The following is a 14,241-nucleotide window of genomic DNA, read 5'->3' on the forward strand; positions in this document are numbered from 1 at the left end:
ACTCACAACATTCTGATAGCTCTGCACAGGAACTCACTGCAGCATGTGGATTTTAAAGGAACATCCAGTTGCATTTTGCTTTGGTGAGGGATGCTAGACTAAGAGCCCTGAAAACCAAAGCTGGCCGTGTTGCCACCTACCAGGCACACGGGCAGCACCAGTGCCCACCCCTGCCTTGGAGTACCATCGAGAGATAAGAGAGTCTTTGTTCCCACACTCATCCAGCCCTTAGCATCTCTGCTGAGGAGCCCACTAACGTGATGATCTGCTTACCATCTAGAAACCGGACGGAAGCCCATCACCTCATTTCACCATCAAATGAAATGATTTCTGGTCACCACTGATATGGGCTGGATGGAAACCAGCAGCCTGAGAATGAGTTCCCAAATTTGCCAAGCCACCCACCTGCAGAATTTGTCTTAAACCCAGTAGTCGGGCTGTTTACCATCGCAGCACAATCACTGGATGTGCCTCACTGACCCTGGACAGCTTTCACGAGCCTAGTCCTTCTGATAACACTTAGCCAGCATCTTTCACGGAGGGCTCTCAAATTACTTTACAAAAGTTGGGCATGTGTTAAAGTTTCACAGGTAAGTAAACTGAGGCACAGAGAGGTTAAGTGTCTTCCAGCATGACTCTGCCACCAACTTCCTGTGTAAAGACTAGAACTTGTGGGAAATAAAAAGTACAAATGTTGCCATAAAATTGCACATGAAATATGTTGCTGATTGTTTTTGTTTCAGGTGATTTGATAAAATGACAGCTTCCATCAAATAAATACAATGTCGAACTTCCAACTGTGTTTAGTAAGAAGGGAAGGAAGACCTGCTGCCCATGCCCAACGTATGTGAGAGAAGCTGTTCTCGGGGTCCTGGAGAGAAGGAGATAGGACTAGGGACTTGCGCACATGGAGTGGGAGTCTAACAAACCTCCAAACAGATTTGCAGGGGTCAGTCCCCTGTGAAGCAAACTGCAAGGCTTAGCCTGGGAAGCTCTTAGGAAATGAGCCCAGGAAGGTTTGCACAGGTCTAGTGTTAGCAGAGAAAAGGGCTTCTGTTTAGCCCTTTAAAATGAGACAGATGCATTCACCCAAACTGGGACCTGAATCCAGATTTCAAAACACCCAAAGTTTGGGGGTACTTGAAGGCAGGATTTGGGTCACTCCAATTACTGAGATATCGGGATCTGCTGGGAAGTTCAAATCAGGATCCAGGTTCAGATTCCAACCCCTCACCCCCAATAAAACTTGGAACATTTGGATCTAGGCTCTGATTCAAGCACATCTCTGGTATATAAGTAAGTAATAGAGAACCGTGTCAGATTGCATAGAGCTTTGAACGCCTACTTTACCCTCTTGATCTTTCCAAGGTAATAGAGTCCATCAGTCCACCTGCAAAGCACATACTGCCCCTCAGTCAGTTTGACCATCAGATCTTTGCAGCCACTCCCATTCGCAGAAGAGTTGACGGCTGCTTGTTGCAGGTGGCTGGCAGCTGCATAGACATCTCGGATGATTGGGTCGTGTGTGCCGTTCTCCATGAGCCTCAGCAGACACTGCCAATAAAACACACACTCAGTGACTTTGCCATCACAACATAAGGAAAAGCTAGTTCTGATCATGCAAACTCTCCAGTACTGGGAGCCATTGGTACCAGTCTCACCATCCTTAATCAGACAAAGCTCTCACCCACTTCAGTGGGAGTTTTGTCTCTATAATGAAGCTGATGTTACAGACCTTATGCATAGCACAGGATTATTGCTAGTGTAACCCACTCCGTGTGGCATTCTGTTCCCCTAGAGTAGTGGCAGGGCCACAAATAGAGGTTGATGAACCTGCTTCAGCCTTGGCTAATAGCCACTCTTTTAGCTCAAGCTGTAGAGGCGTATATGCTTTTAGAACCAGAGGTCCCAGTCTGTAGCTGAGAAAACATAAGTTATATTAGCCTTCAGTTAACAAAACCAAGGAAGAGGGGATACAGCTAAGATCATAATGAACAAAGAGAAGAGCTTCTCTGGTACCACTCATTTCAGAAGGCCCCGTCAGGTCTGAAATACTTCGGCCAAAAGATGTACATTTGAAGGGTTGAAAGAATTTACTTTTTATTTCTGTGAATTTTAATTCAAACATTTCTCTTGTTGCGAGTTCAATCCTTGAGGGGGCCATTTAGGGATCTGGGGCAAAAATTGAGGATTGGTCCTGCTTTGAGTAGGGGGGTGGACTAGATGACCTCTGGAGGTCCCTTCCAACCCTGATATTCTATGATTCTGCACTTTTTAATAAACCCCCAAACCCAGCAGCACCGGATCAAGGCACCAGCATGAAAATTCAACTGACTATAAACAGAAAGTGATACTGACCAGCCGAGTTTCACTCTCCTAGGGGAGTGAAGAGCAAAAAGTAAACAAATGGCATCAAGTAAATTTGATTTTTAAAATACTTCCAGTTTTAATAATCATTGATATCATTAGTAAACACAGGTAAGGCAACATCATTGAGTGACACAGGATTTTTATCTTGATACTGTCCCTTTAATTGCAACACGAACTCCTGCCTTAGTTTATGCCCTGGAATTGATTTAATATATAAACAACTCAATGTGTTTTACCCTTGGGACTTGCATGCAAACATGAATACAGGAGCACACCCTACAAACTACCAATAAGACTTACAGCTTCGATGAGTCAAATTTTAGTGGTTAGCGAGTCTCTCAACTAAAGTTAATGCAAGTCTGTCCAAATGTAGCCAAGCAAAGCAAACCCCACAAAGAGCATGGTCTCTGGGCAATCACATCAGCAAGCTGCTACAGGCCACTGAAAAATGCAAGTCACCCTCTGATTTGTTTTCATATTAAACCAGACTATGATATTAAGACCTGTTTCAGTTTCCCCTTAAGTCAATGGGAAGACACCCACTGACTTCAATGTGAATTTGGTTTGGCCTTCAGTTTAGTAAAACAAGTACTATATGGTTATTATTCAGAGACAGATGACAGGTACCAGAGTTACAGAGACAGAAAGGCTAAAGCAGGGGAGGTCAGGGCATTTGGAAACTCCCATCCATGAGTAGTGGGCAAACTTCATTTTGAAGTTTTCTCTTCCCAACTATCTAAACCTCTTGAATCCACAGAATTAGGCTGGAAATTCCTAGACAGCAGCCTCACTCGCTTCTGGTGTCTGCGCTCCGGGACAGAACCCGGAAGTGCAGAAAGCATGCAAAAAATAACATTTGAATGGAAAAAAAAAATCGCCTTTCCCCATCCCCCATGCATAAACATCCAGTTTCAGGGCAAAGGTTCAAGTAATGTATCCGGATCGGTTCTCCCAGCTCTAGTCTCACTGGGCCCTCCTCACTGGACCATTTGTGAAGTAAAATGCTACCCAACAGGGAGAGTATGAGAATCCAGCCTTTAGCTATCATTACCAGCTAATAATCAAAGACAGCCTTCACACAGGAGAGGATCCCCCTGACATCAGTGGGAATTTTGCCAGAATAGGGACTGGAACCCCTAATTCAGTGTAATCTTCAGGATGATCTTTTCTCACCCAGGCCCCTGGGATTGCCTGATATGCCCACGCAATGCAAAACTTTCCTGCGGATTCACAGGTAAGTCTAAATCGGTATGACTTGTACTCCACTCCAAGTGGGCTAGAAGAGGAAGTGACAAACACCAGTTTAGACTCCCCCCTGGATTTGGCCCTATTCAAGGAAAGCTGGGCTACTCCTGGGAAATGACACACATTCCCAGCTTGTCAAATATTTGCTAGAGAGCAAGGCGCCTTTCCAGGCAAGTCCAAGGCAGCCAGTCCCAAACTGAAAACACCTCGCTTCCTTTCCAGAATAATGGTTGGAATCATATTCCTTTTCTTCGCATCTCAGAAGAGGATAAAGCGAAGACAGGAAGAGCAGCCGGCCCAAGAACACTCGGTCTCTCCTTCCGCTAAAGTTAAAAAGGGGTGTTTGCCTTTGGGCCCCCACCCCCGGGGGAGAAATAAAAGCAATGATTCACAGAATAGAATCCACAGAATATCGGGGTTGGAAGGGACCTCAGGAGGCCATCTCGTCCAACCCCTGCTCAAAGCAGGGCCCATCCCCAGTTGTGCCCCAGATCCCTCAAGGGCCCCCTCAAGGATTGAGCTCACAAGCCTGCGCTTGGCCGGCCAGTGCTCACACCACTGAGCTCTCCCTCCCGGGCCGCTCGCGCCAGGAAGCGACTATTTGAAGATGAAACATCGCTGCCAGGCCCGGGAACGTCAGCGACTCTCCCACATTCCAGAGGCATGAATCCCCTTTTCGGGAAGGACCCTGTGGCCTCTCGGAGGAAAAGCTCCCTGCGCTAATTACTCAGCCCCCCGCCAGCGCGCTCTTGCCGGCCGGAGCCAGGGGCCGGTGCCCAGCGGGGGACCAGACCCGCGCACCCGGGGTCCGCGCCCAAAGCCCAGGCGAGGGAGCAGCCCGGGCAACCCCTTTCCCTGGCGGCTCGGCGGTGCTTTGGGAAGGGGCGGATCGCCGGCGCCCCCGCCTCCCGCAAGGGCAGGTTCATTCACCGCCCCCGGCCCCGGCGGGAGGGGAAGAGCGTCTGGTGGGGGTGGGCGCCACGTGTCCCCCCCGCTGGGAGAGAAGGGGGCAGCCCCGTAAGCTGGGGGCGCGCCCAGCGACCCTCCCGATTTCCCTTTCTCCACCAGCCAGGACCGGCCCCCTCCGGCCCCGGCAGCAAAACTCTCCGCGGCGGGCCCTCACCGAGGAGCCGGTCGCCCACAGAGCTGTGATTGGCTGATTCAAAAACATTCAAAATTAAAACCATTATTTTTGGTGTGGGGGGGGGCGTTTGAGACGCACCCGGCCCCCGGCAAACGGGCCCCCAGACAGGGCAGGGGGCGGAGGCGGCGGCAACGAAGTCACTGACACGCGGGGCCAAAGCTCCCGTGGGATTCAGGCCCCGCCGCGGGGGCGGGTCGCGGCTCCCACGTTTGCATCCTCGGACGCGTCGGCAGGGCCGGGGCCGGTTTTCTCCGCTCCCTCGCTAACTTTCCGGCCGCGGCCGCCCGAGCCGCCAACGTGCCCGGACTAACAATCGCTTGGGGCGGGGCGGGGGGGGGGTTTGTCCTCATTGGGGGGGGGGTTGTTGCTTTTTAACCCGTGCAACACCCCCCGCCAAGGAAGCAGGTTCAGCCCCCGGCGAGTGTGTCAGGATCTGCCGAAGACCCCCCCCACACACACCACCACCCACCTCCCCTCCCCCCCCCCAAAAAATCTAGCTATAACCCTACAAAATCCACAAAGTCTGCGGGAGGGGAGGGGGGGGAGTTTCCTTCTCGCCTGGATCTCCAAGCGCAGACACCCCCTGCCCCAGCCAGCCCCGCACCCGCGGGCGCCTTGCAAACTTTGCGCCGGGTGCCCGCGCCCCGCGCCCCCCCCCTTACCGCTCCGCCAGGTCCTTGGGGCGCTGCCCGCGGGCGGCTCAGTGCCTGGGGCGCGGGGTCCCCCCCATGCCGCCCCCGGGCGCGCCGGCTGCTCCCCGGCTAGCGGCGCTGCAGGCGGGTGAGGCGGGGCGCCATCTTTTTCACTTTTTCCCGCGAATTATTTACGTTTTGCTTATGTAATTAGCACGGGCCCCCCCTCCGCCTCCTCCGCCCGGCTCCATCCTGCAGGAAGCCAGGCAGCGCCCGGACAGCTCCCCGCCGGCTGCATTTAAAGGGAACGTGCGGCCGGCCTGGGCCCGGGGGCTGCGGGGCCACCCCACGCCGCGCGCAGACCGCACGCGCCCGGCCAGGCTGCGCCGCGTGTGTCCCCCCCCCCCCCCGCCGCTGCCCCCACGGACACGCGTGCGCGCACCCGCCGAGAGGGGCAGGCAGCCCGCCCGACCCTGCTGCCCCCGGCCCTTCCACACACAGCCACCCCCGGCCGTGCGGACAGAAACTCACGCTCAGGTACACCTGTCCACGTGTACCGGTAGCTACACCCAGAGCCACACGCCGAAACACACGTGCACACACAGCTATGCCCACGGCCAACACAGCGCGGAGATGTGTACACACACACACGCTCAGAGCAAGCAGCCTACCCAGCCATAGCCAGAGGGAAACACACACTCAGGGACACCTGCACCCATAGACCCAGAGCCGCACACAAACACCCGTGTGCGCACACACCTAGGCATGCTGCAAACGCAGAGCAGATATTTTACACCCAAGCCAAGCTACCCACCCAAATGCACCATCTCCTCCACTCAGACCTGTTTCCCCACCCGGGCACTAACCCTCCGGGTGTAGGAGGGAGTCATGGAAACTCTGGTACTTTTCTCTTTTGAGAGAATTTCTAGCCTTTAGCTTTTTTTCTTTCCACCTTCCCTCTATGTTAAAATTTAACCTGGCCAGTCCACTGAGGATTTGAGTTCCCATCTCCTTGCACCTCCTCTTCAATACACACACAGGCTTGGCCTGTGAGTGGCAAGGATGCAGATGATCTGAGAATCATAAAACTGGAAGGAACCTCCAGAGGTCATCTAGTCCAGTCTCCTGCACTGGTGGCAGGACTAATTATCTAGACCATCCCTGACAGGTGTTTGTCCGACCAGCTCTTAAAAATCTCCAGTGATGGAGATTCCACAACCTCCCTAGGCAATTTATTCCAGTGCTTAACCACCCTGACAGGAAGTTTTTCCTAATGTCCAACCTAAACCTCCCTTGCTGCAATTGAAGCCAATTGCTTCTTGTCCTATTCTCAGAGGTTAAGAAAAACAATTTCTCTTCCTCCTCCTTGTAACAACCTTTTACATACTTGAAAACTGTTATCATGTCATGTCCCCTCTCAGTCTTCTCTTTTCCAGACTAAACAAACCCAATTTTTTCAATCTTCCCTCATAGGCCATGTTTTCTAGACCTTTAATCATTTTTGTTGCTCTTCTCTGGACTCTCTCCAATTTGTCCACATCCTTCCTGAAATGTGGTACCCAGAACTGGACACAATACTCCAGTTGAGGCCTAATCAGCGCGGAGTAGAGTGGAAGAATGACTTCTTGTGTCTTGCTTACAACACTCCTGCTAATACATCCCAGAATGATGTTCACTTTTTTTGCAACAGCGTTACAGGGTTGACTCATATTTAGCTTGTGGTCCACTATGACCCCCAGACCCCTTTCCGCAGTACTCCTGCCTAGGCAGCAATTTCCCATTTTGTATGCGTGCAACTGATTGTTCCTTCCGAAGTGGAGTACTTTGCATTTGTCCTTATTGAATTTCATCCTATTTACTTCAGAACATTTCTCCAGTTTGTCCAGATCATTTTGAATTTTAATCCTATCCTCCAAAGCACTTGCAACCCCGCTCAGCTTCGTATCATCCGCAAACTTTATAAAGTGTACTCTGTATGCCATTATCTAAATCACTGATGAAGATATTGAACAGAACTAGACCCAGAACTCATCCCTGCGGGACTCCTCTTGTTATGTCCTTCCAGCATGCTGTGAACCACTGATAACTACTCTCTGGGAACGGTTTTCCAACCAGTTTTGCACCCACCTTATAGTAGCTCCATCTAGGTTGCATTTCCCTAGTTTGTTTATGAGAAGGTCACACAAAATAGTATCAAAAGCTTTACTAAAGTCAAGCTATACCACCTCTACGGCTTCCCCCCTATCCACAAGGCTTGTTACACTGTCACAGAAAGCTATCAGGTTGGTTTGACAGGGTTTGTTCTTGACAAATCCATCCTGACTGTTATTTATCACCTTATCATCTTCTAGCTCAGGAGTCGGCAACCTGTGGCAAGCGTGCCAAAGGCAGCAAGCAAGCTAGTTTTTAGTGGCACTCTGCTGCCAGCCTGGGGTTCCGGCCACCAGCCCCGCTCAGCTCGCTACTGGTCTGGGGTTCTGGCCACCAACCCCCTTGCCAGCTGGGGGTCTCAGCCACCGGCCCCGCTCAGCCCGCTGCCTGCCTGGATGAATGGAACCTTTCTCTCCCAAAAGAAGATAATCTATTTACAGACATTGGAAAACTCAGAAAGGAAAAGCAAGGGCAAGGATCACACTAAAAGGATAAGATCTGCATTTTAATTTAATTTTAAATGAAGCTTCTTAAACGTTTTAAAAACCTTATTTACTTTACATACAACAATAGTGTAGTTACATAATATAGACTTATATACCTTCTAAAAATGTTAAAATGTATTACTGGCATGTGAAACCTTAAATTACAATGAATAAATGAAGACTTGGCACACCGCTTCTGAAAGGTTGCTGACCCCTGTTCTAGATGTTTGCAAATTGATTGCTTAATTATTTGCTCCATTATCTTTCTGGGTACAGAAGTTAAGCTGACTGGTCTGTAATTCCCTAGGTTGTTCTTATTTCCCTTTTTATAGACTGGCACTAGATTTGCCCTTTTCAGTCTTCTGGAATCTCTCCCATTTTCCCTGACTTCTCAAAGATGAGATAATGGCTAATGGCTCAACTATCTCTTCAGTCAGCTCCTTGAGTATTCTAGGATGCATTTCATCAGGCCCTGGTGACTTGAAGACATCTAATTTGTCCAAGTAATTTTTAATTTGTTCTTTCACTATTTTAGCCTCTTCTGATCCTACCTCATTTTCACTGGCATTCACTACGTTAAACATCCAATCACCACCAACCTTCTTGGTGAAAACCAAAACAAAGAAGTCATTAAGCACCTCTGCCATGTTCACATTTTCTTTTATTTTCCCCCATCCCTCATTGAGTAAGGGGCCTACCCTGTCCTTGGTCTTCCTCTTGCTTCTAGTGTATTTGTAGGATGTTTTCTTGTTACCCTTTATGTCTCCAGCTAGTTTGATCTCGTTTTGTGCCTTGGCCTTTAAAATTTCGTCCCTACATACTTGTGTTATTTGTTCAGATTCATCCTTTAAAAAGAAAAGGAGTACTTGTGGCACCTTAGAGACTAACAAATTTATTTGAGCATAAGCTTTCATGAGCTACAGCTCACTCACGAAAGCTTATGCTCAATAAATTTGCTAGTCGCTAAGGTGCCACAAGTACGCCTTTTCTTTTTGCGAATACAGACTAACATGGCTGCTAGTCATCCTTTGTAATTTGACCTAGTTTCCACTTTTTGTAGGACTCTTTTCTGATTTTTAGATTTCATTGAAGATCTCCTGGTTAAGCCAGGGTGGTCTCTTACCATACTGCTGATCTTTCCTACGCAGTGGGATAATGTCCTCTTGTGCCCTTAATAATGTCTCTTTGAAAAACAGCCAATTGTCTTCTATTGTTTTTCCCCTTAGGCAACATTAGGTAGAGGCTTGATGGAGGTGTGGGCAGACCCCTACCTCCCCTTAAGGTGAGCAAGTGAGCAGTTGGTTTTGACAGGAAGATTACAGTGCAGGGGGCTTTGGAGATGGTCCACAAGAACTTTCCTGGAGTTAAAGGCAGGTTAAACTGCTGTCTCTTTGGGAGATAGATACACTCAGCACAGGCAGTGCAGATCACCTGCCCATTTGATTAACACCCCCGACCCCCAATCGTTTCATTTCACATGCTGCTGATCTTGTTATCTAATGCCAGCCTTGAGCATAGGTTGCAGGGACATCTCAGGGCATTTCACCTAAGACTAAAACAGCCTCTTCTGCACAGCTCTGTTCCCAGGGTCCTAATGCAGCTGTCCACTTAGAGGACATTTCCCCAGCGGCTCGTGAATGGCATGCCGCTGTGATCTGGAGGTGACTGAAACTTGCCCAAACACTTTATGGCAGGAGGGGTCCGAGGATTCAGTGCAATATGCGGGCTGGGAATTCGCACCCAGGTTTACAAGACCTGAAGTATCTTTAAGCTACAGGGAAGATGGCATCAACTATAACCTAAGGCTAGAAGTGCATTGATCTCCCTGAGATGAGACTTGAGATGAGACTTCTTACAGTTCTGTTGATTTTAAAGTACATTAAATAAACAAAATAATGATTGGTTTAAGAAGTAAAGGTTCAGCAGGAGAGTGCATTGTTTCACCCGTCCCCTGCTGCAGCCCCCTGTGTGATGTTTCAATTTGTGTTTATCAGAATTCCTAAAAATAGATGGAACTTCCATATGAATATAAATACACAGCCCCGGACTGCTATGCATGCTAGTGTCGTCAATACCACGATGAAGTAATAAGGATTTGCTATTTAATGGAAATCGCTACAAAAAGCAAATATTTTCAGAAGCACCCAGACAGTGTTATAACACGGAGCTGAGGATATGAACTTTTTGTTACTGTTACAACATTTGCTCCATGATCAGTTAACGTGCAGGTATATTAAAAACTTATTTTAACTACTGTGTGTAATGCATGTGAGATACCTTCCAGTAGAAAGCTGATTCCTGACCTTACGGCTTGATCCAAAGCCCTCTGAAGTCAGTAAGTGACTTTATTGACTTCAGTCAATGGGCGTTAGATCAGAACACATTAAGTATGTTTTTCTCCAATATTATGTGTTCCTTATCACATTAGAGCAAACGTGCATTTAAAACAAATAGTTCCTCCAATTAAAATGACACAGGGGGAAAATGACATTTTCCCTCTCTATTTCTGTGATCTTAGAACTAATTTATAAAAAGTCAGTTTTTCTACAAAATATTGGACTGCAAACATTACTCAATGAAGCTGTTGCCCTTTTTTACAGGTAAGTATTGAATAGTGTGTATGCAGGAAAATAACAGAACAAGCTTTGTTTAAAGTTTCATAGAACTAAGGTACAAAGCTTTAAAAATATTTATGATTTCAGAAGTTATAGTAAGTAGACTCTACAACAAAGTACAGTAATATTACAGGCCATTAAACATCTTGGCCAAGAAAGATATCAAAGGAAGAGGGGGAAATTAAACCCAACCTTCTTAATGATTAATCACATTTTAAACATAAGGGATGTAAAAACACTAAAGTCAACAGTACAGGGGATCAAAAAGAGTAAGCATGTTATCCACAGAACTTAAACACTGCAATATAGAATTTTAAATCTAATTCAGAGACACTTTAAAGACCTCACAAACAACCACTTTATTGCTCTTTTGAGAGACAAGAAATTCCTTGCAGTCATTCTAATCAAAAGATAAATATTTTTAGTGTCCTCAGATTTGTAGCATATAAAAGGGACAAAGAATAATCTAATACAATAAACTCTGTTCTAAGTGTTATTAATGTCCTTCTCTAGCCAAAGTGGCCTTGGAAAGATCAGGAAAAATATGGATCCCACAATCAATAGTGTATATAAAATAATCCCTTGCTTGTTGTATAATTCTTTCCCTGCCTAAAGCTGAGGCAAATAGTACAATTACAGAGAAAGGACCACTTGTTATAGGTAGTAAAGACATCTTAATTGAGTAGCGTGAGTACTATAGTGTCCAGAGAAGTCGGTAAAAATATATATAGGTTTTTACAAATACAGATGTTAATTCAGAAATGTCTTCCCCTCCAGATACTTCAGGTAAGTGCCACTGCCTGAACAATGATTGCTTTAAAGTAATTTTCAGAAATCCACATTCCTACATACCTAAAGGAAGTCTCTAAGCTCACTAGAACTGTACGTTTGTGTTTTAAGTTGTTCAGATTCCAATTCTCAGTGTGAATTAATTTTTCTCCCTGCTTCTTCTGTCCTGTTTTCTCTCCTGAAAAGTTCTGTCACAAAGTGCCTCCAGCTTAGAATCAAACACAGCTGATTCTCCCCTACAGTGCCCCTTGAGCAAAGTGAGTGCAGAGCAGGTCTCCTACTGCCAGAAGGACCCACCAGTGTATCTAGTTTGACCTCCTGGGTAACACAGGGCCCCAACCCCTAACAAGGGTAGGATACTACTGCTCTGATTCGTTAGTGCTTTGCACTCACTTTGCACTGATGTAAATGACTGATCACACATGGCTAAACGTTAAATCCTCTGCCCAGGGCCCTGCCTGAGTAGCCAGGCCAGGCAACTGGGCAACTGCATGGAGGGAGGACTGCAGAAGATGGAAATTCTGCCCTCCCCTACTTCAGATTGCAAACTTGTTGAGGATCCACAGCATGGAGCTAATTCTAGAGTAGCCTCCATGCTCCCTTATGCACCTATGTCATAAAGGGTTGGACACTGGACGATCTGCAAAGCAGCTCACCCAGGCCTGGCCCCCTTTTATCTCCTATGTGCTGCCCTGCCAGGGGTACCCTGGGAGCTTAACTCAGCATGACACAGAGGGATGGCATTGCCCCATGTGCCTGCTCCCAGAATCATGCCCCACCTTTATGCCATGGTGGCAAGGCCAGGATTAACCCCTAAATGCTGCACAGCCTGTTCTCTAGGCTTGTCCCTCAAAATGTTCAGCGGATGATTTTGTCAGTGAAACAGTAGCATAGTCAAGGGTAAATGCGGGTAAATGGAGTTTACCCACTTCTTATTTGGGGAATATGGGGTTTACCTACTTCTCATTAAGGAATAAAGCATTTACTCACACCAGCTCTCCTGTGATAAGCAAATCATGGCTCTGTGACCGTGCAGCTTATGCTCAGCAATGGATCAGTTGCAGAAACCGTGGCCTGTAAAGCTCTGCAATGAGTCATCAAGTGCTCCTGCACATGTGGATTGACTGAATACATGCACCAGCCATTAAAAAGCAGACATCATTCATTTTTTAACAATTCTACGTAATTTACTTATATTCTGTAGAAAGTATCACCAAATCAAACATTTTTTATTTGTTGGGAATAAACAAAATATCTCCTTGACAAGTTCAGATCTGATTCCTGAAGTTCCCATACCTATTGTAGCATGTCTTCACACATTGTTGTTGTTATACGTACAAACTAACTGATCTTGTAATGATGCAGCACATCCTGAGTGCCCACCATGCCTGGAACATCAAAATGTTTAATTTAGACGCTTTTTTTTTTTTTTTTTTACCACTACTCTACTACAGTGAAACATTTGAAGAATGACAGAGGCTCATTTCCCCTGAATTGAATGCTCCTCCTTTGGGTTCACAGGGAACCTGAAACATTAGTAAAACAGTCAAATGATTGAAATTCACAGTGAGTCATGATATATTAGCAGTGAGTCACAGCTGTGTTAAAAATAATACTCGCACCATATTCCTCCTCTTGAAGGAAACTTAACTGTTAATTTTACCACATTTTGTGGTTCTTATTTTGATCAAATGCAGGAAAAACGTGGCCTACTGAAAGCAATTTTGGATCAGAAATTTTACCCCAAGGCTCATTTCTACATGAGCTTTGTCAAGCAATAAACAGTGTAGTTATAATACACTCCACCCTAGTTAATATACAAAGCCCCGTGTTTACAACAGCACAGTCTGTTGCCATGGATATAAGTATAATGTCACATATTCAACACTATAGACCAAATTCACCACTGGTGTAAGTGGGTGTAACTCTGTCAAAACCAATATAACGGCATTCAGTAACTCCAGCAGTGAATGACTGCAGAGTCCAGGAGATGAGGTGTTGGCTTGTACTTATGAAGATCCTTTTATGAAACACATCTCTTTCTTAAGTAGGAAAAGGGGGCCTGGGAAAACAATGTAACCCACTAGAATGGTGAACACACTGTATGATGCGTAGGGAAGTTTCCCTGGAAAGAAAGCCCCTCTGTCAAGGGAAAAGGACTTTGAGATACATTTTCTATATGGTACCGTGGCCCCTAGCACAGATTCAGCTAAGCTATTATATTTGCTCCCTTTTTCTGCAGAGCTGCTTTGACCATGTCCCTGGTCAGACATTCTCGTTTCACTTGAAATAATTTAGTGAAGAGCTCATAGCAATTATTGAGCAAAACACATCAACAAAGTGCATTCTTCTCTAGCAATAAGCAATAGCTTTTCCTGCTACTCTTTTTATTGATCTGCAGTAGGGGTGCCAAACTGCTAGTTTCTTTGATGTCTGATGGAAAATAACAAGGGACGAAATTCCACCTCCTGTTACACCGAGTTCCGTCTGTGACCAAGGGCAGGCTTTGTTGCCTTGGGTGAAATCCTCCTATCAGTTACACAGGCCCAACCCTAATGAAGTCAGTTGACCTGATTCTCCTCTCCCTTAAACCAGTTTCACACCACTGTAATTCCATTGATTCGAATGGAGTTACTCCTGATTTACAACAGTGTGAGAAGAGAACCAGTAGAGTTTTTATAATTTATTTACGTACAAAACCTTTTTCCCCTTTAAACTGAGAAGCGAATTTGGTCCACTGAGCCTGATTCTGATCTCACCTGACTTACTCCAAGGAGAGGAAAATTTGGCCCAATGAATTTTCTGTTTGA

At 46.6% G+C, this 14,241-nt stretch overlaps 1 protein-coding gene across 5 annotated transcripts in view; it reads right to left on the reverse strand.

Moving 5' to 3' along the window:
* Positions 1 to 5,693, reverse strand: part of PHF19 (PHD finger protein 19) — a 30,846-nt gene extending 25,153 nt beyond the window's left edge. The window contains exons 1-2 of one of the 5 annotated variants that reach the window (XM_073314206.1): positions 5,587 to 5,693; positions 1,351 to 1,554 (exon numbers count right to left, since the gene is read on the reverse strand). In XM_073314206.1, the coding sequence (XP_073170307.1) occupies positions 1,351 to 1,539 (189 nt within the window). In that variant the 5' untranslated portion in view covers positions 1,540 to 1,554; positions 5,587 to 5,693. Of the gene's footprint in view, positions 1 to 1,350; positions 2,055 to 4,738; positions 4,811 to 5,421 lie in introns of those variants that run through there. The other 4 variants (XM_073314205.1, XM_073314203.1, XM_073314204.1 and 1 more) reach the window with 4 other exon arrangements.
* Positions 5,694 to 14,241: the final 8,548 nt, after the last annotated feature.

This window comes from Lepidochelys kempii, chromosome 16, assembly GCF_965140265.1.
Source record: "Lepidochelys kempii isolate rLepKem1 chromosome 16, rLepKem1.hap2, whole genome shotgun sequence".
NCBI classification, from domain to species: Eukaryota; Metazoa; Chordata; order Testudines; family Cheloniidae; genus Lepidochelys; species Lepidochelys kempii.